Raw genomic sequence first — 27,559 nt, 5'->3', positions numbered from 1 at the left:
CCTGACAAAGCAGGTGCTCTCTTGCCTCTACCCTTACCTCTGGCGAGGAAAGAGGATCCCCGACCTCTTTTGGACTTGTGCGACCGAAAGGACTGCATCTGATAGGGTGTTGCTTTCTTTTGCTGTTGGGGAATATATGGTAAAAAATTTGATTTACCTGCTGTAGCTATGGAAACCAGGTCCGTCAGCCCATCCCCAAACAATACATCACCCTTATAGGGTAGTACTTCCATATGTTTTTTGGAATCAGCATCACCCGTCCATTGGCGAGTCCATAAGGATCTTCTCGCTGAAATAGACATGGCATTGGCCCTAGACGCTAGCAAACCAATGTCCCTTTGAGCATCCCTCATAAATAAGACTGCATGTTTTATATGGGCTAGAGTTAGGAATATAGTATCCTTATCCATAGTATCAAATTGATCTGTCAGCTCATCTGTCCAAGCTGCAATTGCGCTACACACCCATGCCCACGCAATCGTCGGTCTTAACACAGCACCCGCATGAGAATAAATACCCTTTAAGGTAGATTCTTGCCTGCGATCTGCAGGGTCCTTAAGGGCCGCTGTGTCAGGAGACGGTAGCGCCACTTTCTTGGACAAGCGCGTCAGGGCCTTGTCCACAGTGGGGGGTGATTCCCAAATCTCCCTGTCCTGCTTAGGGAAAGGGTATGCCATAAAAATTATTTTGGGGATCTGCGGTCTCTTATCCGGAGTCTCCCAAGCTTTTTCAAAGAACTCATTTAATTCATGAGATGTGGGAAAATTAATAATAAGATTTTACTTACCGATAAATCTATTTCTCGTAGTCCGTAGTGGATGCTGGGACTCCGTAAGGACCATGGGGGAATAGCGGCTCCGCAGGAGACAGGGCACAAGAATAAAAGCTTTAGGATCAGGTGGTGTGCACTGGCTCCTCCCCCTATGACCCTCCTCCAAGCCTCAGTTAGGATACTGTGCCCGGACGAGCGTACATAATCAGGAAGGATATTGAATCCCGGGTAAGACTCATACCAGCCACACCAATCACACCGTACAACTTGTGATCTGAACCCAGTTAACAGTATGATAACAACGAAGGAGCCTCTGAAAAGATGGCTCACAACAACAATAACCCGATTTAGTTAACAATAACTATGTACAAGTATTGCAGACAATCCGCACTTGGGATTGGCGCCCAGCATCCACTACGGACTACGAGAAATAGATTTATCGGTAAGTAAAATCTTATTTTCTCTGACATCCTAGTGGATGCTGGGACTCCGTAAGGACCATGGGGATTATACCAAAGCTCCCAAACGGGCGGGAGAGTGCGGATGACTCTGCAGCACCGAATGAGAGAACTCCAGGTCCTCCTCAGCCAGGGTATCAAATTTGTAGAATTTAGCAAACGTGTTTGCCCCTGACCAAGTAGCTGCTCGGCAAAGTTGTAAAGCCGAGACCCCTCGGGCAGCCGCCCAAGATGAGCCCACTTTCCTTGTGGAATGGGCTTTTACAGATTTTGGCTGTGGCAGGCCTGCCACAGAATGTGCAAGCTGAATTGTACTACAAATCCAACGAGCAATAGTCTGCTTAGAAGCAGGAGCACCCAGCTTGTTGGGTGCATACAGGATAAACAGCGAGTCAGACTTTCTGACTCCAGCCGTCCTGGAAACATATATTTTCAGGGCCCTGACAACGTCAAGTAACTTGGAGTCCTCCAAGTCCCTAGTAGCCGCAGGCACCACAATAGGTTGGTTCATGTGAAAAGCAGAAACCACCTTAGGGAGAAATTGAGGACGAGTCCTCAATTCTGCCCTGTCAGAATGAAAAATTAAGTAAGGGCTTTTATATGATAAAGCCGCCAATTCTGACACACGCCTGGCTGAAGCCAGGGCTAACAGCATCGTCACCTTCCATGTGAGATATTTTAAGTCCACAGTGGTGAGTGGTTCAAACCAATGTGACTTAAGGAACCTCAAAACAACATTGAGATCCCAAGGTGCCACTGGAGGCACAAAAGGAGGTTGTATATGCAGTACCCCTTTTACAAATGTCTGAACTTCAGGTACTGAAGCCAGTTCTTTCTGGAAGAAAATCGACAGGGCCGAAATTTAAACCTTAATGGACCCTAATTTTAGGCCCATAGACAGTCCTGTTTGCAGGAAATGGAGGAAACGACCCAGTTGAAATTCCTCTGTAGGGGCCTTCTTGGCCTCACACCACGCAACATATTTTCGTCAAATGCGGTGATAATGTTTTGCGGTTACATCCTTCCTGGCTTTGACCAGGGTAGGGATGACTTCATCTGGAATGCCTTTTTCCTTCAGGATCCGGCGTTCAACCGCCATGCCGTCAAACGCAGCCGCGGTAAGTCTTGGAACAGACAAGGCCCCTGCTGGAGCAGGTCCTTTCTTAGAGGTAGAGGCCACGGGTCTTCCGTGAGCATCTCTTGAAGTTCCGGGTACCAAGTCCTTCTTGGCCAATCCGGAACCACGAGTATCGTTCTTACTCCTCTCCTTCTTATGATTCTCAGTACTTTTGGTATGAGAGGCAGAGGAGGGAACACATACACTGACTGGTACACCCACGGTGTCACCAGAGCGTCCACCGCTATTGCCTGAGGGTCCCTTGACCTGGCGCAATATCTGTCTAGTTTTTTGTTTAGACGTGACGCCATCATGTCCACCTTTGGTTTTTCCCAACGGTTTACAATCAGGTGGAAGACTTCTGGGTGAAGTCCCCACTCTCCCGGGTGAAGGTCGTGTCTGCAGAGGAAGTCTGCTTCCCAGTTGTCCACTCCCGGAATGAACACTGCTGACAGAGCTATCACATGATTTTCCGCCCAGCGAAGAATCCTTGCAGCTTCTGCCATTGCCCTCCTGCTTCTCGTGCCGCCCTGTCTGTTTACGTGGGCGACTGACGTGATGTTGTCCGATTGGATCAATACCGCCTGACCCTGAAGCAGGGGTTTCGCTTGACTTAGGGCATTGTAAATGGCCCTTAGTTCCAGAATGTTTATATGAAGAGATGTTTCCATGCTTGACCACAAGCCCTGGAAATTTTTTCCCTGTGTGACTGCCCTCCAGCCTCTCAGGCTGGCGTCCGTGGTCACCAGGACCCAATCCTGAATGCCAAATCTGCGGCCCTCTAGTAGATGAGCACTCTGCAGCCACCACAGAAGAGACACCCTTGTCCTTGTCGACAGGGTTATCCGCTGATGCATCTGAAGATGTGATCCGGACCATTTGTCCAGTAGATCCCACTGAAACGTTCTTGCATGGAATCTTCCGAATGGAATTGCTTCGTAAGAAGCCACCATTTTTCCCAGGACCCTCGTGCACTGATGCACTGACACCTGGCCTGGTTTTAGGAGGTTCCTGACTAGCTCGGATAACTCCCTGGCCTTCTCCTCCGGGAGAAACACCTTTTTCTGGACTGTGTCCAGAATCATTCCTAGGAACAGTAGACGTGTCGTTGGAATCAGCTGCGATTTTGGAATATTTAGGATCCACCCGTGCTGACGTAACACTACCTGAGATAGTGCTACTCCGACTTCTAACTGTTTCCTGGACCTTGCCCTTATCAGGAGATCGTCCAAGTAAGGGATAATTAAGATGCCTTTTCTTCGAAGAAGAATCATCATTTCGGCCATTACCTTGGTAAAGACCCGAGGTGCCGTGGACAACCCAAACGGCAGCGTCTGAAACTGATAATGACAGTTTTGTACTACAAACCTGAGGTACCCTTGGTGAGACGGGTAGATTGGGACATGGAGATAAGCATCCTTGATGTCCAGAGACACCATATAGTCCCCTTCTTCCAGGTTTGCTATCACCGCTCTGAGTGATTCCATCTTGAATTTGAACCTCTTTATGTAAGTGTTCAGGGATTTCAGATTTAAAATTGGTCTCACCGAGCCGTCCGGCTTCGGTACCACAAACAGCGTGGAATAATACCCCTTTCCCTGTTGTAGGAGGGGTACCTTGATTATCACCTGCTGGGAATACAGCTTGTGAATGGCTTCCAAAACTGCCTCCCTGTCGGAGGGAGACTTTGGTAGAGCAGACTTCAGGAACCGGCGAGGGGGAAATGCCTCGAATTCCAGTTTGTACCCCTGCGATACCACCTGTAGAATCCAGGGGTCCACTTGCGAGTGAGTCCACTGCGCGTTGAAATTCTTGAGACGGGCCCCCACCATGTCTGAGTCTGCTTGTAAAGCCCCAGCGTCATGCTGAAGACTTGGCAGAAGCAGGGGAGGGCTTCTGCTCCTGGGAAGCGGCTGCATGGTGCAGTCTTTTTCCCCTTCCTCTGCCCCGGGGCAGGAAGGAATGGCCTTTAGCTCGCTTGTACTTATGGGAACGAAAGGACTGAGTTTGAAAAGACGGTGTCTTTTTCTGCTGATGTGAAGTGACCTGGGGTAAAAAGGTGGATTTTCCAGCCGTTGCCGTGGCCACCAGGTCCGATAGACCAGCCCCAAATAACTCCTCCCCTTTATACGGCAATACTTCCATATGTCGTTTGGAATCCGCATCTCCTGACCACTGTCGCGTCCATAACGCTCTTCTGGCAGAAATGGACATAGCACTTACTCTTGATGCCAGGGTGCAAATATCCCTCTGTGCATCACGCATATATAGTAATGCATCCTTCAAATGCTCTATAGTTAACAGTATATTGTCCCTATCCAGGGTATCAATATTTTCAGTCAGGGAATCCGACCACGCGACGCCAGCACTGCACATCCAGGCTGAAGCGATTGCTGGTCGCAGTATAACACCAGTATGTGTGTATATACTTTTAAGAATATTTTCCAGCCTTCTATCTGCTGGTTCTTTGAGGGTGGCCGTATCAGGAGACGGTAACGCTACTTGTTTTGATAAACGTGTGAGCGCCTTATCTACCCTAGGGGGTGTTTCCCAACGTGTCCTAACCTCTAACGGGAAAGGATATAGTGCCAATAATTTTTTAGAAATTAGCAGTTTTTTGTCGGGGGAAACCCACGCTTTATCACACACCTCATTTAACTCATCTGACTCAGGGAAAACTATTGGTAGTTTTTTCACACCCCACATAATACCCTTCTTTGTGGTACTTGTAGTGTCAGAAATGTTTAATGCTTCCTTCATTGCCGTGATCATGTAACGTGTGGCCCTACTGGACATTACGTTTGTCTCCTCACCGTCGACACTAGACTCAGTATCTGTGTCTGGGTCTGTGTCGACCCACTGAGGTAACGGGCGTTTTAGGGCCCCTGACGGTGTCTGAGACGCCTGGACAGGCACTAATTGATTTGCCGGCTGTCTCATGTCATCAACCGTTCTTTGCAAAGTGCTGACATTATCTTTAAATACGATCATCCAGTCAGGTGTCGACTCCCTAGGAGGTGACATCACTAACCCAGGCAATTGCTCCGCCTCCACATCATTTTCCTCCTCATACATGTCGACACACACGTACCGACACACAGCACACACACCGGGAATGCTCTGATAGAGGACAGGACCCCACAAGCCCTTTGGAGAGACAGAGGGAGAGTCTGCCAGCACACACCAAGCGCTATATATATATATACAGGGATAACCTTATATAAGTGTTATTCCCTTATAGCTGCTGTATAGTTTTTTAGCTGCCAATAGTGCCCCCCCTTCTCTTTTTTACCCTGATTCAGTAGCAAGTCTGCAGGGGAGAGTCAGGGAGCCGTCCTTCCAGCGGAGCTGTGAGGGAAAATGGCGCTTGTGTGCTGAGGAGATAGGCTCCGCCCCTTCACGACGTCCTTATCTCCCGCTTTTTCTGTAAAAAATGGCAGGGGTTAAAATACATCCATATAGCCCAAGAGCTATATGTGATGTATTCTTTTGCCAACCTAAGGTATTATCTGTTATATTGCGTCTCAGGGCGCTCCCCCCCAGCGCCCTGCACCCTCAGTGACCGGAGTGTGAAGTGTGCTGAGAGCAATGGCGCACAGCTGCGGTGCTGTGCGCTACCTTAGTCTGAAGACAGGATCGTCTTCTGCCGCCGATTTCACCGGACCTCTTCGCTCTTCTGGCTCTGTAAGGGGGCCGGCGGCGCGGCTCCGGGACCCATCCAGGCTGAACCTGTGATCGTCCCTCTGGAGCTAATGTCCAGTAGCCTAAGAAACCCGATCCACTCTGCACGCAGGTGAGTCCGTTTCTTCTCCCCTTAGTCCCACGATGCAGTGAGCCTGTTGCCAGCAGGACTCACTGAAAATAAAAAAAAACCTAAAATATACTTTTATTCTAAGCAGCTCAGGAGAGCCACCTAGCCTGCACCCTTCTCGTTCGGGCACAAAAATCTAACGGAGGCTTGGAGGAGGGTCATAGGGGGAGGAGCCAGTGCACACCACCTGATCCTAAAGCTTTTATTCTTGTGCCCTGTCTCCTGCGGAGCCGCTATTCCCCCATGGTCCTTACGGAGTCCCAGCATCCACTAGGACGTCAGAGAAAATCTGTTTCTTTTCCTTAAACATATGTACCCTTGTGTCGGGGACCGAGGGTTCATCCACAATATGCAACACATCCCTTATTGCCACAATCATACACTGAATGGTTTTAGTCACCCTAGGGTGCAATTGTACTTCGTCATAGTCGACACTGGAATCAGAATCCGTGTCGGTAGTAGTGTCTTGTGTTAAGGGACGCTTTTGAGACCCCGACGGGCCCTGAGAGTCGGTCCAATCTGAGGATTGACCGCCTGATGTCCCCCCTAAACCAGCCTTATCAAGCCTTTTATGTAAAGATGCCACACTTGCATGCAACATATGCCACATGTCCATCCAATCTGGAGTCGGCACAACCGACGGGGACACACCACTCATTTGCTCCACCTCCTCCTTGGAGAAGCCTTCCGCCTCAGACATGTCGACACACACGTACCGACACCCCACACACACAGGGAGTTACCTATAAGGGGACAAAACCCCAACCAGGCCCTTAGGAGAGACAGTGAGAGAGAGTATGCCAGCACACACCCAGCGCTTAAAAACACTGGAATATATGACCAGATAGCGCTGTTATATGTATATAATTGTAATCTCCACTCACTGCGTCGCCAAAGTGCCCCCTCCTCTTTTTTCCAGCCTGTGAAGCTTAGCAGGGGAGAGAACAGGGAGCCAGCGTTTCCTCGTGCAGTCTCTGTGGAGAAAATGGCGCTGGTTAGTGCTGAGGATCAAGCCCCGCCCACCCGACGGCGGGCTTCGGTCCCATCAACTTTCTATGAAAAAATGGCGGGGGTTACCGGATTTACTGTGCCACAGCCTAATCCATGCTTATCATTGCCAAATATGAGGAATATTGCTGCCCAGGGCGCCCTCCCCCCTGCGCCCTGCACCCTTCAGTGCCTGCTTGTGTGTGTGTGACTGGGAGCAATGGCGCGCAGCTTACCGCTGCGCGCTTACCTCATGAAGATCTGATGTCTTCTGCCGCCTGATGTCTTCTTTGCCTTCTCATACTCACCCGGCTTCTATCTTCGGCATCTGTGAGGAGGACGGCGGCGCGGCTCCGGGACGAACCCCAGGTGAGACCTGTGTTCCGACTCCCTCTGGAGCTAATGGTGTCCAGTAGCCTTAGAAGCAGTGCCCAACTTAACAAGCCAGCTCTGCTTCTCTCTCCTCGATCCCACGATGCAGGGAGCCTGTTGCCAACAGGACTCCCTGAAAATAAAAAACCTAACAAAATTATTTTTCCACAGAAAACTCCGGAGAGCTCTCTGCAGTGCACCCATTCTCCTCTGGGCACAAGATCTAACTGAGGTCTGGAGGAGGGGCATAGAGGGAGGAGCCAGTGCACACCCATAGTCAAAGTTCTTTTTAGGTGCCCTATCTATACCCCATGGTCCTTACGGAGTCCCCAGCATCCTCTAGGATGTAAGAGAAATAACAGTTAGGAACTGGTTGGTTGGTTGGTTGGTTGGTTGGTACTTTATCACCATGCAATTTATCACTCTCCAAGACTTGATAAATCTGGGCCCGAGTTTGGGAACCACTGGCCTAAGGCATTCAGTACCCTTAATCAGGCTCCGATGTTCAGTATGCAGTTTATAGGATATAGCAGGAGTGGCCAAAAACAGGAACTATGTAGAACAACCTAAGCCACACAAATACTTAAGATTTCTGCAGTCAGAGAGGACCATTCCAGTTGAAATGTCCAACATTTTTTATTTTATTTTAGTGTACCATTAAACAAATATATTTGATATTTGGAGCAGCACAATAGTTTGTGTTGTCTGTTTTTCTGAATGAACAATGTGTAATTGTGGTGTGCCACAAGGGTCTGTACTAGGACCACTATTGTTCAACATTTTCATTAAAAGTAGGTCTAGAGAGCATGGTGTCAATTTTTGCAGACGATACCAAAGGTTATAAATATGGAGGGGGATGCTGAGTCTCTTCAGAACGACTTAGTTAAACTAGAAGCATGGGCAGCCAAATGGAGAATGCGCTTCAATACAGACAAGTGTAAGGTAATGCACTGTGGTAGCAAGAACAAAAATAACACCTACATACTAAATGGGGTAATATTAAGGGATTCTGTACTGGAAAAGGACTTAGGTGTTCACATAGATAGCAAACTAAGCAGCAGTACCCAAAGTAGGATTGCAGCAAAGAAGGCTAATAAGATATTAGCATGCATAAAACGGGGAATTGATGCAAGGGACGAGAGTGTTATACTCCCATTATATAAATCACTAGTGAGGCCACATCTTGAAAATTGTGTACAATTTTGGGCACCATACTACAAAAAGGATATCCTGGAGCCAGAAAAGGTTCAGAGGCGGGCGACCAAACTAATTAAGGGCATGGAGACGCTGGAATACGAGGAAAGGCTTGCAAGGCTAGGCATGTTTACACTGGAAAAGAGGGGACATGATCAACGTCTACAAATATATAAGTGGACAATACACCGAGCTTGCGCGGGACCTGTTTTTGGTAAGATCAGCACAGAGGACATGTGGACACTCGCTTAGGTTAGAGGAGAGGAGATTCTGCACAATGCGGTGTAAAGGTTTTTTCACAGTAAGGACAATACGTGTTTGGAACTCCCTGCCTGAGGGAGTTGTAATGGCGGACTCAGTCAACACCTTTAAGAATGGGTTAGATAAATTCCTAATGTATAAGGATATCCAGGGTTATGGTGCGTAGTCACGCACTATAGTTACTATGAAAAGAGGAATAAAATGGCTGACATCAGCATCAGACAAAATTTAGACCAAAATAATCCTGCATAGGAGACCACAAATAGGTTGAACTCGATGGACAAATTGTCTTTTTTCGACCTTAGATACTATGTTACTATGCATTTGCTTATTTTCTAGATGTGTTTTCACCACAAATTTATATTGCCACTATTAGTTTTCCTGTTTCTCTTGCAGAGCCCCGGACTGACTGACTACAATGATTTAGAACCACTTCACTTTAAGCCCATTGTTATGCATCTCAGCACTAGTTCCCAGGAACCTGTTGGCCTGATCCCTGGACCTGGACATCCTCCATTCCACATTGGCCTTCCACCAGAAAACCCTACCCAAGCAATACTTGGGGGCTTCCGCTTTCTTTCTCTCCCAGAGCACCTGGAGTGCCCTTCTCCTCCGGACCTGGAATTTCAGAGACACTTTTCAGATCCAGTTCTCCCAGGAAGTTAGAGCCATAAAGGTGGCTACTTAAGAAGTTTCCCTGTTTTCAATGCAGGGCTGAGGAGGGGAGAAAGATGTCTTAGCATGAGTTTACCCTCCCATTTATGCATAGGATAGTTGTTTTGTGGGCCATACTGGAAGAAGAGGCGAGATAGGATGGCACTTCCAGAAGTCAGATTAGACCTTTCAAGATGATGACACCACAGTTCCTACAAAAAGGGTCTCTGTCCCTTTAAAACTGATATTTTATACGAATAAATAATATGAGTTGGCAACTGGAGATACTGTAAACTGAATTGTCTGGTGCCCGGGAAAGAGAGCTGTGCTGCCTCTGTGTTTATAAGATACAAAGCTGAAGAAATGATTAGTTCTTCCATCCTGGCACATACTGTACACAGTGCATGTAATGTTATTATTTTCATGGTTTGGGCAATATAATATGGAAGTAATGAAAGCACAAATGACTGCCTGAGGATCACAACTGATAAAACATTATCAGGGATTCTAGCACAAATAACAAACAAACTAAAGGTGCATTGAAGTGAAGTATTCCTCCATTAATGCCTCACAGGATACATTTCTTTGTAACGTATGTAATATTCTCCTAGAAAATACTTTTTAAAGTGACTTAACATTATGATATTGCATCCTGTCCTGGAATATATTACCGCACATTATTCATAATTTAAATATTTTACTAGAGCTGTAAATACACACACACACAAAAGGTTGGTATCTGCTAGTATCTAAACCACCCGCATGTTGAATACCCATGATCGAAGCCTAATTTATTTTTAAACAATGCTTGCTTTCAACAAGGCCGCAAAGTGAACCTTTAGGTAACATAAGATACCAAGAATAAGCAGCTAACAAAAGTCAAGAGTCCATGTTGCATATAAGCAAGTGGCTCTCTATGCATGCCTAGGCAATTAAACAAAAGAAGAATGCTTGGCACTCAAAAATAGCAGAAACCAGTGGAAAATACAAAAATGTTTATTCCATCCAATAAAATCCAGTCAGGAGAACAGACTATTATGTGTTTCCAATCATACAGTCGCTTTATTAGAGGTTTCTGGTAACTTTGAGTGCAAAGCTTTCTTCTATGTTTTCCCTTTTCTTCAAGAAAAAACACAACAAGGTTAGCTATGGACAGGTAGGGCAACCCACCAACTTACTACCCATACAATTAGAAGTTTTTGTTGTTTCTTCAGTCTGCTAGTAGGATTTACTTTGCTGACTCAGGTGAAAGGAATTTTAAATACAATAGTAACAACAAACAATAGTGCGCAAAAAGCTGCCTATACAGCCGTCAGTGGAAAAAGTGTCATCCATACTTCAAAAATGACAATAGAGTTTCAAGGAACACCAAAGAGTTTACAGGTGCTGTAGCTATAACAATAAGAATTGTACTTTCCGTCCCTTAAGAAGATTGGTTGTATTGCTGTTTCAAATGTGTTGAATCTGTAAGCATCCATACATCATTTCCCACGTTCAGTTTCATTCACCAGCGTATACTGGATCTGTTCCTCAAAGTAGAAGGGAAAACCTCCAATAGTGTAACACTGTTTATTGTGCAAAGCTTAAAAACAAGTTCATACAAAAAAAATTACAATCATGGACTCCATAAGAGTGATATCAAGTATATAAGACATAATAGGCGGCACACGATTTGGTTTTAAGAATTTTGTTTTATTCTCATTTTCACACAAGACAGAAATCTGTCTAATAAACATTTTTTCTTTGCACTTTTTTCTATCTCTATATAAAAAAAAATTAATATTTCGCTTAGTGTGGCCTAATATTCAGGCCATTATGATACTATATGGGATAATATGAATAAAGGATGATATTCCATGTGGGTATTGGTATCTTATGTTTGTGACAAAAAAACACTAATAAAATTGAAATTAAAGGGAAAACATCATATAGATTTATTAAGGGGGTAGAGTGCACCTATTATAACTGATCTCTGCCACAATTTTTTCTAATCATGGACTCCTACCAGATTTCTAGTCTACACAAACAGTTATAAATGGAGGCAAAATTCTGATAATCAAAACAGGTGTCCCCGGATATTGGTGGGAAATAACCCAGGCAGGGTCCAAATGTTCTCCTCCGCGTTTCGATACAGTATGGTATCTTTGTCAAGGTTGGCTGACTTGTTTCTCACCAGTGTCCGGGAATGCCTGGTTCAGTTATCAGCATTTTGTCTTCATGTCTACCTGTTTGTATAGGCTAAAAATCTGGTAGGAGTCCATGATGGTGTTCTTTTTTGTATGAACTTTTAAGCTTTGTATAATAAACAATGTTACACTATTACAGTGGAGGTTTTCCCTTCTGAGGACCAGGGACCTCATTCAGGTTCAGTAGCAGATTCTGCTAAATAGCAGAATATGCTTCTGCTTCCTATTGCATGCTGGGGGCAGTCCAGCACAGGGCAAGACAACCCAGCACGCAAAGTGCCACCCAGCGATGCGATCGCATTGCTGATTCTAAAATTAGGGTTGACCCCCTCCATATGCAGCTAGGCTGTGTATGCGCCGCGGCCATTTTTCTGGGTTCATCGGCCACGTGTGATGTCATGCGGCTGCCCCGAAAGTGGTTCGGACACGCCTCCAATGTCCAGACCACTCCCTCAAAACACTGCCGCATGACGGCTGCCGCTGTCAAAGTGTGATCGCATCCTTCCGGGATATGATCGCTCTGTGAGAGTTCGCGCACGCGTGTTGTGGCTGCTGCGCATGCGCAATACTCAAAAAATCGCCCATTTGCGATGTTTCAGAGTATTGCGATCCAACCTGAATGAGCGCCCAGATCCACTGTACGCTGGTGAATGAAACTGACCAGGGGAATTGATGTCTGGATGCTAATATGGATGCTAACAGTACAGATTTCACAAGCGCTTTTGTCTACCAGATTGTGTATGTGACTTAATATTGGGTAGGAGTCTTAATGTATACTTTTACCCTTTTGTGCAAATGTCATACCAGGATTTCACTATTTTATATTATTCTGTTTGTTAATGAACTGCTAAGGAAGAATGGGGATGTGGAACGAATACCTTTTATGGAGGAAGATTCAACACATTTGAAACAGCAATACAACCCATCTTCTGAAGGGATAGAAAGTACCATTCCTATTATATCTACAGCTCCACATGTCACCTAGGCAAAAAAAACGGACCTAATTGCATACCCCTCCATTAAGTAACAGTGGGATCTCTAGAGACACCCACAAAACTGATACACAGGGAAGTGGTAACGTACAGTATGAGAGGAGCCCTAATGTGGACAACCCATTTAAATACATAGCTTATTGTAGATCTTGATATTATTTAGGAATAGGAATTCTTACGTTTGTCAACGGAATTGCAGACTATGCAGAGAAATGTAAATGTGTAAGCATGTGTTCAGACTATCTTTTTACTTCAAGGATAGAGTTGGTGCGAGTGCGTCCTGTTGATAATGATGAGGAACATCAACCAAAAACGTAAGGATTGGGAGAGTTTGCTCACATAGGTGCCTAAACTCTGCATACAGGGGAATATACAAACGTAGTTAAAAGCATGCAATGATGGAAAAATGATAGCTGACCTGGGATCAACTCAGTATCTACCCAAACTCCTTGCAATAAAGAAATGTCAATAAAAGTTAGACAGATGTAACATATCTAACACATTCAAGAATTATCAAATATATCTCCTTAGTATCTCAATAAACTATATGAAATGAGATCTTTACAACATTCTGACATTTGTTGTGGGATGCCGCTTGTCAGAAGACCGACAGCCACATCCCGATGGTCAGGACCCTGACACCATGTAGGTATGTATGCTAACCCTTCCCCTAATCATAATCCTCCCTGCCTGAAGCCTAACCCCCCCCCCCCCCCCCCGCAGCTTTATCCTCTCCCTTAGTGCCTAACTCTAAACCCTCCCACCCGCAGCCTAAACTGTACCCCTTAGCGCCTAACCCCCCCCCCCCCCCCGCAGGCTGTCCAAAACCCTTCTCCGACATACTTACACATGGGATGTCGACAGTCGGCATTCTGGCATTGTGAGTGATGTCAGGATCGGGATTTTGGAGTTGATATTCTGACTTCTGGTATACTAACTGGACCCCCTCTGGAGTTATGCTAACCGACTCCCCTCTGATGCACATAGGGGGATGCTGATGAAAATGTATAGGATGCTATGCTTAGTAAATACGGTATTCGGTCTATAGATCTACTGTAAAAATGTCTACAGTCAATAGTTCGACCACTCGACTACTAAGGATAGATATGCATTAGGTTGACAGGGTCAAAATGTCGACATGTAAAAGGTAGACAGTTCAAAAGGTCGACAGGGCCAAAAAGTTAAAAGGGTGAAACGGTCGACATGACAATGGTCAAAACACACATATGGTCGACACACGTTTTTTATTTTTCAACTTTTTTATATTTTACCATCCACTCTGACTACTATTGGGAATAGTAACTGTTGCGCTCGGCACCTTGCGGGACATGGTACACTAGTGGGGCTTGTTTGTGGCAAAAAGAATTGTGTCGACCATTTCCATGTTGACCTTTTGACCCTGTCAACCTGTTCTACTGTCTACCTATTTTATTTCGACCTTTTGACACTGTTGACCTTTTGACCATGTAGACCTAATGTGTGTCTACTATTAGGGGTAGCCCTATTGACCTTTTTAGTGTAGATCTAATAATCCACACCCAGTAAATACACTGACACGGTGAAACAGTATGTGGAAAGACCTGCAAAAGGCTATAGTTAGAGATCTCTTAAACTCCATACACACTGGGCGATTTTGAGCTTAAAGTAGCTCACCTTTGGTGTTTTGAGCTACTTTGAGCTCAAAGTTGTCCAGTATGTATGGCTGAGCGAGGAGCACTGCGCGCTCTCGCATCATCACTAGCCGCCGCCGTTCGTCAGGCTGTTTGAACAGCCGAGTGAAGCACTTTACACAGTCTCCTACTGCTGAAAGTGCTTCACCCCCCCCCTCCCCCGTGAACATCGCTGGCACAGGGAAAACAGCTCAGTGTGTATGCACCTTAAGTATGAGAGAGAATAATGATAGACATGCTGCAGCTCTTATTCATTAAACCAGTACAACTATAAAAATCACATTGCATTCCGCTTTGCTATTCCTACCTTCAAAAATGTGGGGATACGGTCATTAGGTCGACAACACTTAGGTCGACAGTCATTAGGTCAACCACTATTGGTCGACATGGTCACTAAGTCAACATGTACTAGGTCAACATGGAAAAAGGTCGACATGTGTTTTTCACAATTTTTGTTATTTTTGAACTTTTTCACACTTTACGATCCATGTGGACTACGATTGGGAATAGTAACCTTGCCCAAAGCATGGCGAGTGAAGCGAGCCATGCGAGGGGACACGGTGCACTAATTGGGGTTCCCAGTCACTTTACGAAGAAAGCGACACCAAAAAAAGTTTAAAAAACTCATGTCGACCTTGTTCATGTCGACCTAAGGCCCATATTGACCTAATGCATGTCGACCAGTAGTGGTCGACCTAATGACTGTCGACCTAAGTGTGGTCGACCTAATGACCCATACCCAAAATGTGATGTATTTTAACATCTTAGGTTACCCATAACTGGAGAATATACACTGCACTGCTCATTTTACAGCAATCATATAAGTGCCACTGTGTTCATGTGACTCTAACCTAGAAAACATATATTGCAAACAAAATACAGGGTTTTTTTGCTTCCACCCTAGACATCCTACAAGAAATGTAAACTGCAAAGAAGGAGTCATGGCAGTGATAGAGGTGGAGGTGTGGGGCTACAGCCCCTCTTCTGGTATATGCAGTGCACAAGCATGACTCAGGTACAGGAAGTTACATCGCATATACACCAATTGAGTAGAAGTCTTATTTAGCATGCTTTATTTAACAACATAGTATTCCTTGAGAATTTAAAACAAAAAGGAGACTGGCATCAATCTTAAAAGTACTTGGTAGATTCAGTTCTCACAAATATATAAAATGGCTGTCCTTTGAGAGGGCAACAAGCACACCTTTCATTTCCATGTTATCACATACAAGTAAATGCAAACCATAGTACTGCCCAATCTTACTCAATCAACAACATGTAATCTTTACTGTTTTAATGTCTTCATATGAGCCTTTGGTCATTCTCACTTCATTTATGTGAAATACTTATGGATCATACATCTTATACTCCAAAGAATATATGATCTGAAAGGGGGATCAATATAATGTCTGGTAGCCTACAGGGAAATGTATTTTTTTAAATTTTACATGTCATGGACACACAGTGATAGCCATTTGGGCACTGAACAAGGGGCCTAATTCAGAGTAGTATGTAAACTTGATGGTTTGTGTACTGCTTCGATTGTTATGGGTCTGCGCAAGGGTATGGGTCCTGCGCTGTTGCTCACATTTCCGCCAAGCCACAGCGCCGGGGCGGAGCAGGGAATGTGGTTGGCCTGCGTTCCAAAAAATAGGGAGTGCCAAGGGCAGGATCTGTGTCGGAGAATGCAGATTGCCATACCCCCCAAGCAAGCAGGAGGTGGCTAATCTGAGTAAACTTCAGCTTACTCAGATGGCCGATGCTGGAAAGATCTCAACTGAAGGTGTCTATTTTGATTTGATGCTGTGTCTTTGGATGCAGCACTAAGATCTACGAGGCTGTCAGGATTCGTCTTTTCTCATCAGACGCCTCCTGCTGCATTAGGATATTAATTGTACGATGTTGCACAGCACTTCCCAGCAGCTGTACAATACCGTACACCTATGACCCAGTCTCAAGGTTTATGACAATACAGCCTAGTCATTTCACTACATGCTTATAAAAATTTGCCCAGGAAGTTCTGCATTGATATCATTATTTTTTTAGGAAAATAAAAGGCAACATTCTCATAAATGTTGGTTCAGCCCACAAAATGGCTGCCTCTGGTTTGTCAGTGACAGATACAGCTTAATACCCTTTTAAGTGCAGACAGCAGAGCTTAGGTGGACATTAAACTCCACACTGATTTTTTCCCCTCATTATTATTCTTTGTAAGCATTGTGAACCCATATAGCATAGTAGTAGTCTTAAAGGATAATCTCTTGGCGACAAAAATATTTGTAGTGCATTAATCTCTTATCAATGTGCCACCCTCTTTGTCCCCATTTACTGCCTCCTCGTTTCTGTTCTTCACCTTGTCCAAGCAAGCTTTTATTGGCCTGCAACTCTTTCCCAACCCCTTAACATTTCCCATATTGTCCTATATTACACTGCACCTGTTAGAGTTCAGAGGAGCTTAAGTAGACACTGGTGGCTGCCAACCCCAGCTAAAAGCCAGAATACAGGTCCAAAAAAATTGTGGTGATAACTCTTGGTTTCAGACACCAACAAATATCCAGACTTTAGGAAAACTGTGAATGTTTTTATTCTTAAGTTATAGCAATTATTCTAAAAACTTTAATAAATATACGTTTTTGTCAACTATTTTGTCTTGTTATTTTTTCATCACAACTGAACACAAAGAAAAAAAGGTTTACTAAGCAAATATTGTATGTAAATTATTGTTATCACTGTTTTGAAAATACAGCTTAAAACAATATTTTTCTTTTTCACTTGTAGCTTGATTACTACAGAAATCGGTGGATCTGAAGCGTGTACATATAATTTGGATTGTGGCTCCAGAGCCCCACAGACCCACCACCTGGTGTCGACAACCTCTGGACAAGACTTCTCCAACTGAAGATGTCTCCACTCAACATGTTTCGAGCATGTGCTTTTCCACAAGGAACAAGGTTAAAAAGTGTTGCCTGTTGAGTGGAGTCATCTTTAGTTGTAGGAGTCTTGTCCAGATGTTGGCAAGAGCAGCTGCTGAGCCTTGATCTAAATTATATCTACATGCCTCAGATACACCGATTTCTGTAGAAAATGAGCTACACATGAAAAAGGAAATAATATTAATAATAATAATAATAATAATATTATTATAATAATAATAATTTTATTTATGTAGCACTCTTTCTCCAATAGTACTCAAGGCATTTAACAGACTTAACATAGAGGATAATTCAGATCTGACCGTTGCTGTGCGTTTTCGCACAGCGGGCGATCAGGTCCAAACTGCGCATGCATATGCACCGCAATGCGAAGGCACGTTGGACAGCTACAACGGGCATCGCTGGTCAGCGCTGGGATGGTGCGAAGGATCCATTTGCACAGGCGTACGCAAGGTTATTGACAGGAAGAGGCCATTTGTGGGTGGCAACTGACCATTTACAGGGAGTGTCTGGAAAAACGCAGGCATGCCCAAGAGTTTTGAGGGAGGGTGTCTGACGTCAGCTCTGGCTACGATCAGCAGGATTCAATCGCACTGGAAGAGTAAGTCCTGGCCTGCAAAGACTGCACAAACTGATTTTTAGCAGCTCTGCTAACACACAGGAACGCACACTTACACAGCAAATTTACACTCCCCCTGTGGGTGGCAACTATCTGATCACAGGACAGTAAAAAATGCAGCCCAGCGATCAGATCTGAATTACTCCCATAAACCATTACAGAAACAATGAAGAACAGAAAAGCTTTTCATAAAATACATAGAGCATGGAGCTATTAAAGGGACAATTATGGATATGCTTGAGTAAACAGGAAAGTGTTGAGTTCATTTTTTAAGTATTCTAGAATAGGGGACCCTCGAACGGTATGTGGAAATGAGTTCCATAGAGTTGGAGCCACATGGCTAAAAGCTCGACCCCCAGATGAATTACGGGAGATTATAGGCACTGCTAATAGTCCTTTGTCGAAAAAATATTTCAGAACACACATCACGTACAAACTACACACAGATGGCCTCCGTGCGCGTACTTGTTCTGCCGTGCGTGCGCATACTCACAGGTTGCGTATGATAGCTCCCGCGGTCCTGCATATTAGCGCGTGGTATGAGCAATTACGGTAGTATTTGTAATCACATGGAAGAGCCATAAAAACACATCACATATTTAATCCACATAGTGAACAATTTTCACATAGTCTACATGCACCACACCAGCGAGTTACACTTGCTTAAAGGGTATGATAACAAAGGGATTCACCTTTACAGGATAAGAGGGGACAGAATTAGGTTAAGAGGTGGCGTTTGGTATCCTGCTGTAGGGTATTTTTAGAGCAATATTCCGGTGTTAGTATGCAGAAGATCGCACGCTCCTGCGAATAGTTATGCGCAGGAGCAGAATATTAATATCAACTGTATTTACTGTACTCCTGATATTCGGCGGGAACCCAGTGGAGAACATCTGCAAGTGCACCTGGACCAGACATCGCCCACCTATTCAAACTGACCTATGACCTCTCCTGTACTGTAAATGACCATCCCAGTGTCCAATAGACAAAGAGATTACAGTTTCCATTGTGTTAGGTTTTGGACAAATGTATAAAAAGCCAGCTGCAGGCCCGGTCACACACAATCTCTGAAGATCATCTACCTTGATGATTGAGGACCGGACCGGGAAGCGCAGGCGAACAAACGTATGTACCATTGACTGTAGCCTTTTTCTCTTATTGTATTGTATTATTCTTGTAACCCCCCTGCTAGTAAAAATAAGAATTTACTTACCGATAATTCTATTTCTCGTAGTCCGTAGTGGATGCTGGGGACTCCGTAAGGACCATGGGGAATAGCGGCTCCGCAGGAGTCTGGGCACATCTAAAGAAAGCTTTAGGATCACCTGGTGTGCACTGGCTCCTCCCCCTATGACCCTCCTCCAAGCCTCAGTTAGGATACTGTGCCCGGACGAGCGTACACAATAAGGAAGGATTTTGAATCCCGGGTAAGACTCATACCAGCCACACCAATCACACTGTACAACTTGTGATCTGAACCCAGTTAACAGCATGATAATAGAGGAGCTTCTAGAAAAGATGGCTCACTACAGCAATAACCCGAATTTTTTGGTAACAATAATTATGTACCAGTATTGCAGACAATCCGCACTTGGGATGGGCGCCCAGCATCCACCACGGACTACGAGAAATAGAATTATCGGTAAGTAAATTCTTATTTTCTCTGACGTCCTAGTGGATGCTGGGGACTCCGTAAGGACCATGGGGATTATACCAAAGCTCCCAAAACGGGCGGGAGAGTGTGGATGACTCTGCAGCACCCAATGAGAGAACTCCCGGTCCTCCTCAGCCAGGGTATCAAATTTGTAGAATTTTACAAACGTATTTGCTCCTGACCAAGTAACTGCTCGGCAAAGTTGTAAAGCCGAGACCCCTTGGCAGCTGCCCAAGATGAGCCCACCTTCCTTGTGGAGTGGGCATTTACAGATTTTTTTTTTTTTTTTTTGGCTGTGGCAGGCCTGCCACAGAATGTGCAAGCTGAATTGTACCACAAATCCAACGAGCAATAGTCTGCTTAGAAGCAGGAGCACCCAGCTAGTTGGGTGCATACAGGATAAACAGCGAGTCAGATTTCCTGACTCCAGCCGTCCTGGAAACATATATTTTCCGGGTCCTGACAACGTCTAGCAACTTGGAGTCCCCCAAGTCCCTAGTAGCCGCAGGCACCACAATAGGTTTGGTTCAGGTGAACGCTGAAACCACCTTAGGGAGAAACTGAGGACGAGTCCTCAATTCCGCCCTGTCCGAATGGAAACTCAGATAAGGGCTTTTACAGGATAAGGCCACCAATTCTGACACGCGCCTGGCCCAGGCCATAGCCAACAGCATGACCACTTTTTCTGTGAGATATTTTAACTCCACAGATTTAAGTGGGTCAAACCAATGTGACTTTTGGAACCCAAAAACCACCTTGAGATCCCAAAGTGCCACTGAAGGCACAAAAGGAGTCTGTATATGCAGTACCCCTTTAACAAACGTCTGAACTTCAGGGACTGAAGCTAGTTCTTTTTTGGAAGAAAATCGACAGAGCCGAAATTTGAACCTTAATGGACCCCAATTTCAGGCCCATAGATACTCCTGTTTGCAGGAAATGTAGGAATCGACCCAGTTGAATTTCCTCCGTCGAGCCTTACTGGCCTCGCACCACGCAACATATTTTCGCCAAATGCGGTGATAATGTTTTTCGGTTACATCCTTCCCGGCCTTGATCAGGATAGGGATGACTTCATCCGGAATGCCTTTTTTCTTCAGGATCCGGCGTTCAACCGCCATGCCGTCAACGCAGCCGCGGCAAGTCTTGGAACAGACAAGGTCCCCGCTGAAGCAGGTCCCTTCTTAGAGGTAGAGGCCACGGATCCTCCGTGAGCATCTCTTGAAGTTCCGGTTACCAAGTCCTTCTTGGCCAATCCGGAGCCACTAATATAGTGCTTACTCCTCTCCATCTTATCAATCTCAGTACCTTGGGTATGAGAGGCAGAGGAGGGAACCCATACACTGATTGGTACACCCACGGTGTTACCAGAGCATCTACAGCTGTTGCCTGAGGGTCCCTTGACCTGGCGCAATACCTGTCGAGTTTTTCCCAACGGTTTATAATCATGTGGAAGACTTCTGGGTGAAGTCCCTACTCTCCCGGGTGGAGGTCTTGCTGAGGAAATCTGCTTCCCAGTTGTCCACTCCCGGAATGAGAACTGCTGACAGTGCTATCACATGGTTTTTCGCCCAGCGAAGAATCCTTGCAGCTTCTGCCATTGCCCTCCTGCTTCTTGTGGCACCCTGTCTGTTTACGTGGGTGACTGCCGTAATGTTGTCCGACTGGAACAACACCGGCTGACCTTGAAGCAGAGGTCTTGCTAAGCTTAGAGCATTGTAAATGGCCCTTAGCTTCAGGATATTTATGTGAAGTGATGTCTCCAGGCTTGACCATAAGCCCTGGATATTCCTTCCCTGTGTGACTGCTCCCCAGCCTCGCAGGCTGGCATCCGTGGTCACCAGGATCCAGTCCTGAATGCCGAATCTGCGGCCCTCTAGAAGATGAGCACTCTGCAACCACCACAGGAGGGATACCCTTGTCCCTGGTGACAGGGTTATCCGCTGATGCATCTGAAGATGCGACCCGGACCATTTGTCCAGTAGGTTCCACTGGAAAGTCTTGCGTGGAATCTGCCGAATGGGATTGCTTCGTAGGAAGCCACCATTTTTACCCAGAACCCTTGTGCATTGATGCACTGAGACTTGGTTTGGTTTTAGGAGGTTCCTGACTAGCTCGGATAACTCCCTGGCTTTTTCCTCCGGGAGAAACACCTTCTTTCTGGACTGTGTCCAGGATCATCCCTAGGAACAGAAGACAAGTCGTCGGAACCAGCTGCGAATCTGGAATATTGAGAATCCAATCGTGCTGCCGCAACACTACCTGAGATAGTGCTACACCGATCTCCAACTGTTCCCTGGATCTTACCCTTATCAGGGAATCGTCCAAGTAAAGGATAACTAAAAATTCCCTTCCTTTGAAGGAATATCATCATTTTGGTCATTACTTCAGTAAAGACCCGGGGTGCCGTGGACCCTCCCTACGGCAGCGTCTGAACTGATAGTGACAGTTCTGTACCATAACCTGAGATACCCTTGGTGAGAAGGGTAAATTTTGACATGAAGGTAAGCATCCTTGATGTCCCGAGACATCATGTAGTCCCCTTCTTACAGGTTTGCAATCACTGCTCTGAGTGACTCAATTTTGAATTTGAACCTCTGTATGTAAGTGTTCAAAGATTTTAGATTTTAAAATCGGTCTCACCGAGCCGTCTGGCTTCGGTACCACAATAGTGTGGAATAATACCCCGTTCCCTGTTGCAGGAGGGGTACCTTAATTATCACCTGCTGGGAATACAGCTTGTGAATGGCTTCCAAAACTGCCTCCCTGTCAGCGGGAGACGTCGGTAAAACAGACTTTTTGGAAACGGCGAGGGGAATACGTCTCGAATTCCAATTTGTACCCCTGAGATAACACCTGAAGGATCCCGGGGTCTACTTGCGAGTGAGCCCACTGCGCACTGAAATTCACTGAGAACGGGCCCCCACCGTGCCTGAACTTGTAAAGCCCTAGCGTCATACTGAGGGCTTGGCAGAGGCGGAAAAGGGTTTCTGTTCCTGGGAACTGGCTGACCTCTGCAGCCATTTTCCTCTCCCTCTGTCACGAGCAGAAAAGAGGAACCCTTTTGTCCGCTTGCCAACCAGGACTGCGCCTGATAATACGGCGTCTTATTTTGAGAGGCGACCTAGGGTACATCCCCTTTTTTTTAAGGCAATACTTCCAAATGCCGTTTGGAATCCCTGACCACTTTACTGGTAGAATACAACGCACTTATACTTGATGCCAGTCGGCAAATATTCCGCTGTGCATCATGCATATATAGAAATGCATCTTTTAATTGCTCTATAGGCAATAATATACTGTCCTTATCTAGGATATCAATATTTCCAGTCAGGGAATCCGACCACGCCAACCCAGCACTGCACATCCAGGCTGAGGCGATTGCTGGTCGCAGTATAACACTAGTATGTGTGTAAATACATTTTAGGATACCCTCCTGCTTTTTATCAGCAGGATCCTTAAGGGCGGCCATCTCAAGAGAGGGTAGAGCCCTTGTTCTTACAAGCGTGTGAGCGCCTTATCCCCTGTAGGGGGTGTTTCCCAACGCACCCTAACCTCTGGCGGGAAAAGGTATACTGCCAATAACTTTTTAGAATTATCAATTGTTATCGGGGGGAAACCCACGCATCATCACACACCTCATTTTATTTTTCAGATTCAGGAAAACTACAGGAAGTTTTTCCTCACCAAACATAATACCCCTTTTTTTTTGGTGGTATTCATATTATCAGAAAAGTGTATACATTTTCCATTGCATCAATCATGCAATGAGTGGCCCTATTGGAAATCACGGTTGTCTCTTCACCGTCGACACAGGAGTCAGTATCCGTGTCGGCGTCTGTATCTGAGGTAACGGGCGCTTTAGAGCCCCTGTATGAGACGTCTGGACATGCACAAGCTGAGTAGCCGGCTGTCTCATGTCAACCACTGTCTTTTATACAAAGCTGACACTGTCACGCAATTTCAACAGTACATCCACTCAGGTGTCGACCCCCTAGGGGGTGACAACACTATTACAGACACTCTACTCCGTCTCCACATCATTTTTCTCCTCATACATGTCGACACAAACGTACCGACACACAGCACACACACAGGGAATGCTCTGATAGAGGACAGGACCCACTAGCCCTTTGGGGAGACAGAGGGAGAGTTTGCCAGCACACACCAGAGCGCTATATATATATATATATAGGGATAACCTTATATAAGTGTTTTTCCCTTTATAGCTGCTGTATTGTTTATACTGCGCCTAATTTGTGCCCCCCTCTCTTTTTTAACCCCTTTCTGTAGTGTAGTGACTGCAGGGGAGAGCCAGGGAGCTTCCCTCCAACTGAGCTGTGAGGGAAAATGGCGCCAGTGTGCTGAGGAGATAGGCTCCGCCCCTTTCTCGGCGTCCTTATCATCCGTTTTTCTGTATGTTTTGGCAGGGGTTAAATGCATCCATATAGCCCAGGAGTTATATGTGATGCATTTATTTTAGCCATATAAGGTTTTTATCGATTTATTGCATCTCAGGGCGCTGCCCCCCCAGCGCCCTGCACCCTCAGTGACCGGAGTGTGAAGTGTGCTGAGAGCAATGGCGCACAGCTGCGGTGCTGTGCGCTACCTTATCTGAAGACAGGATCGTCTTCTGCCGCCGATTTTACCGGACCTCTTCGCTCTTCTGGCTCTGTAAGGGGGCCGGCGGCGCGGCTCCGGGACCCATCCAGGCTGAACCTGTGATCGTCCCTCTGGAGCTAATGTCCAGTAGCCTAAGAAACCCGATCCACTCTGCACGCAGGTGAGTCCGTTTCTTCTCCCCTTAGTCCCACGATGCAGTGAGCCTGTTGCCAGCAGGTCTCACTGAAAATAATAAACCTAAACTAAAACTTTCACAAAGAGCTCAGGAGAGCCCCTAGTGTGCACCCTTCTCGTCGGGCACAGAAATCTAACTGAGGCTTGGAGGAGGGTCATAGGGGGAGGAGCCAGTGCACACCAGGTGATCCTAAAGCTTTCTTTAGATGTGCCCAGACTCCTGCGGAGCCGCTATTCCCCATGGTCCTTACGGAGTCCCCAGCATCCACTAGGACGTCAGAGAAATAACCGTTGGTGGGTTGGACCCCAACATAGCTTTGAAATACAATTGGTGTCGTGTCCCATTTCCTTGCTCAGGTTTAAAGTGTATTTACAGCCACTCGGGCTGCTGCATTGGGCTAACAGCGTTTAGGCCTGGGTACGCAAACTGTGTAGTAACTACGTCCGTTCAGCGTAGGTACGCAGAGTGCGCACACGGTATGATCTTGTGTACGTAAGGTGTGTAAACAGTACTAAGGTGAAAGGTTAAATACAGGCTGAAACTTTCGTGAAATAAGGTATAGCTTTCTGTCCTGTAAAATAATCAGCATTCACAATTGGGGGCTCGATCCGGTTTTTTTCACACACTCAAGGGCTAACAGATCATAGCAGACTTTAATCTATCAGCAAAGGGTGGAAATACATCGTTACGCTAAACCTTTTTCTGGTTGCTGGATGTTTTAAAACCCTATTTTGTGCTGTTAGATTGCGTCTGCTCTGTCTAGTCTGTAGAGGTGCTATGCTATGCGCTCCATTGTATCCAATGGTGGGAACTTTGCGGTCAGCGGTGAGGTTACTTTCGGTCAGCCGCTGACCGCAAAGTTCCCACCATTGGATACAATGGAGCGCATAGGCGCAACATTGTATTTCTGCTGTGTGCAGCCTGACAGACACTACAGGAGCACACAGAAATCAGGAGAGTGCCACGATGTGGCGCTCCCTGATTGGCTGAAGGGACCCTCTTTGACAGGAGTCAGGGGGGGTCCTGGCAGTCGGGGAAAGGGGTCCCATGTGTAAACATGGGACCCCTTTCAGTGCGTGGTCGGGTTTCCGTTTTTTGTTTTGCCAAGTACGTGGATTATACAAAGAACTGAAGGTACACTGGATTATGTGAGTATAATTTTTTTCACAGGTACCCCTAGGATTCTACATGGAGAAGAGGACCGAGCCTCGTGTGAACATAGGTAAGTATGTATGTGTGGAGGTGTGCATGTATGTAATAAACTTATACTGTCACGGTGTGTGTGTCCTGTTTTTTTTGGGGGTATTTTTTTAGTAGTAGTACTACAGGTACCAGCGGGCCCGGTTTTCCACCGCATGCTGGTACTTGTGGTTCTCCAAGTACCAGCTTGCGGGGGAGGCTTGCTGGGACTTGTAGTACTGCTACTAAAAACAATATTCATTTTTTTTTCAAAAGGCTATCAGCCCCCCATCCGCCGCCCTTGGATGGGGGGACAGCCTCGGGCTTCACCCCTGGCCCTTGGGTGGCTGGAGGGGGGGGGAACCCCTTGATTTAAGGGGTTCCCACTCCTCCAGGGTACCCTGGCCAGGGGTGACTAGTTGGGTATGTAATGCCAGGGCCGCCGGGACCAGTATAAAAGTGTCCCCCGGCTGTGGCATTATGTACCTGGCTAGTGGAGCCCGGTGCTGGTTTCAAAAATACGGGGGACCCCTACACTTTTTGTCCCCCAAATTTTTGGAACCAGGACCAGGCGCAGAGCCCGGTGCTGGTTGATTAAATATGGGGGAACCCCTGTCATTTTTTCCCCTATATTTTGTCAACCAGGACCGGCTCAAAGAGCCCGAGGCTGGTTTAGCTTAGGGGGGGGGACCCCACGCATTTTTTTTTAGATTTGTAACAATGTTATTTTTTTTACGAAAGGTGCACAATGAAGCCCTGCACGGATCTCACAGATCCGGCCGAGATTCATTGTGTTAATGTCGGCAGTGTTTTACTATTCACTCCCGTAAAACACTGCCTAAAAATACGAATGACATCGACATCGGAAAACACGAAAATGCAGAATACGACAGCTTAGTAAATTAGTCGTAATAAATTCAAAAAGTTGCAAATTTACACTTGCGATGTCATTCGTGTTTGAACTTTAACCTCATTCTGAAAAATACGAATTTTAGTAAATATACCCCTGTGTATCTGTGTGAGCTGAAAGCGGAGTGAGTGGATTTGAACCCCGGAATTCGGGATCCCGTCGTTGGTACACCAAGTAAGTGGAGGCTTGGCGGCGTGAGGCGGCTGACTCACGTTAGTATAGATTGAAGTACGCAAATCGTGATATTTGCAGAGGAGCGTAATAGGGAATTGTGCATTGGGTAGTATTGAAGTAAAAGGTTTTTTGTTACGCTCCGGCTGAGGATCACAGCTTGTATATTCGACTCCAGTGGTCGTACAGCGGATAGGTAACAAGTACCTATACGCTGTGCGATTGGACCGCGCGTTTGTGGGTGCGATACGTGACGCAACTTGATACCCTTGTGCAAACTTTTTGCACAAAACCGCGGTATCATTAGCGCCGTGTAAAACATATGCAAGCGTGATTTGTGTATAAGTTCATAAGGAGTTTTCGCTGGTCTCTCTCAGGAAATTCTCCAACGGTAGATATTCAATGGAAAAGGTAAGTCACTCCTAAAACTTCCAGTAAATAGAAGCCAGTTAGGGCCTCACTGGGTACGCGGTGGCCACTATTGGAGTGAGTCGTGGTACATCAGCGGAGAAGGAGCGAGTGAAAGCGTTAGGTGTCTATCACCGTCTATTGTGTTGTGCATTTGGGGATTGCGTTTACAGGCAAAAAGTCCGCAATGGGATCCAATTGCACAAGCAGTGGGCGTTTGGTAGCTAGGAGAGAACACAATATCAAATACAAAAAAACTCCTTCGGGACCTTTAAATTGCGCAAAAGTCACAAGGCAGCCTGCTAGGTACTCACAATCTCCAAGGTACCCCTCCAAAGTACCCAAAATCTAAATCAAGAAAATATCGGGTGGTGGAGAAAGTATTCCCTCAGGCGCTCAGCACAACAAAGAATATA

The 27,559-nt window shown here is 45.9% G+C and overlaps 1 protein-coding gene across 1 annotated transcript in view; it reads left to right on the top strand.

The window, feature by feature from the left end:
* Positions 1-11,239, top strand: part of KCNH6 (potassium voltage-gated channel subfamily H member 6) — a 164,332-nt gene extending 153,093 nt beyond the window's left edge. Inside the window, exon 12 of the mRNA XM_063960004.1 lies at positions 9,369-11,239. Coding sequence (XP_063816074.1) covers positions 9,369-9,638 — 270 coding nt within the window. The 3' untranslated portion in view covers positions 9,639-11,239. The remainder of the gene's footprint in view (positions 1-9,368) is intronic.
* The last annotated feature ends 16,320 nt before the right edge of the window (positions 11,240-27,559 follow it).

This window comes from Pseudophryne corroboree, chromosome 3 (genome assembly GCF_028390025.1).
Source record: "Pseudophryne corroboree isolate aPseCor3 chromosome 3, aPseCor3.hap2, whole genome shotgun sequence".
Classification (NCBI taxonomy): domain Eukaryota; kingdom Metazoa; phylum Chordata; class Amphibia; order Anura; family Myobatrachidae; genus Pseudophryne; species Pseudophryne corroboree.
The sequence above is the reverse complement of the archived record's forward strand: the minus strand, read 5'-3'. Positions and strand labels throughout refer to the sequence as shown.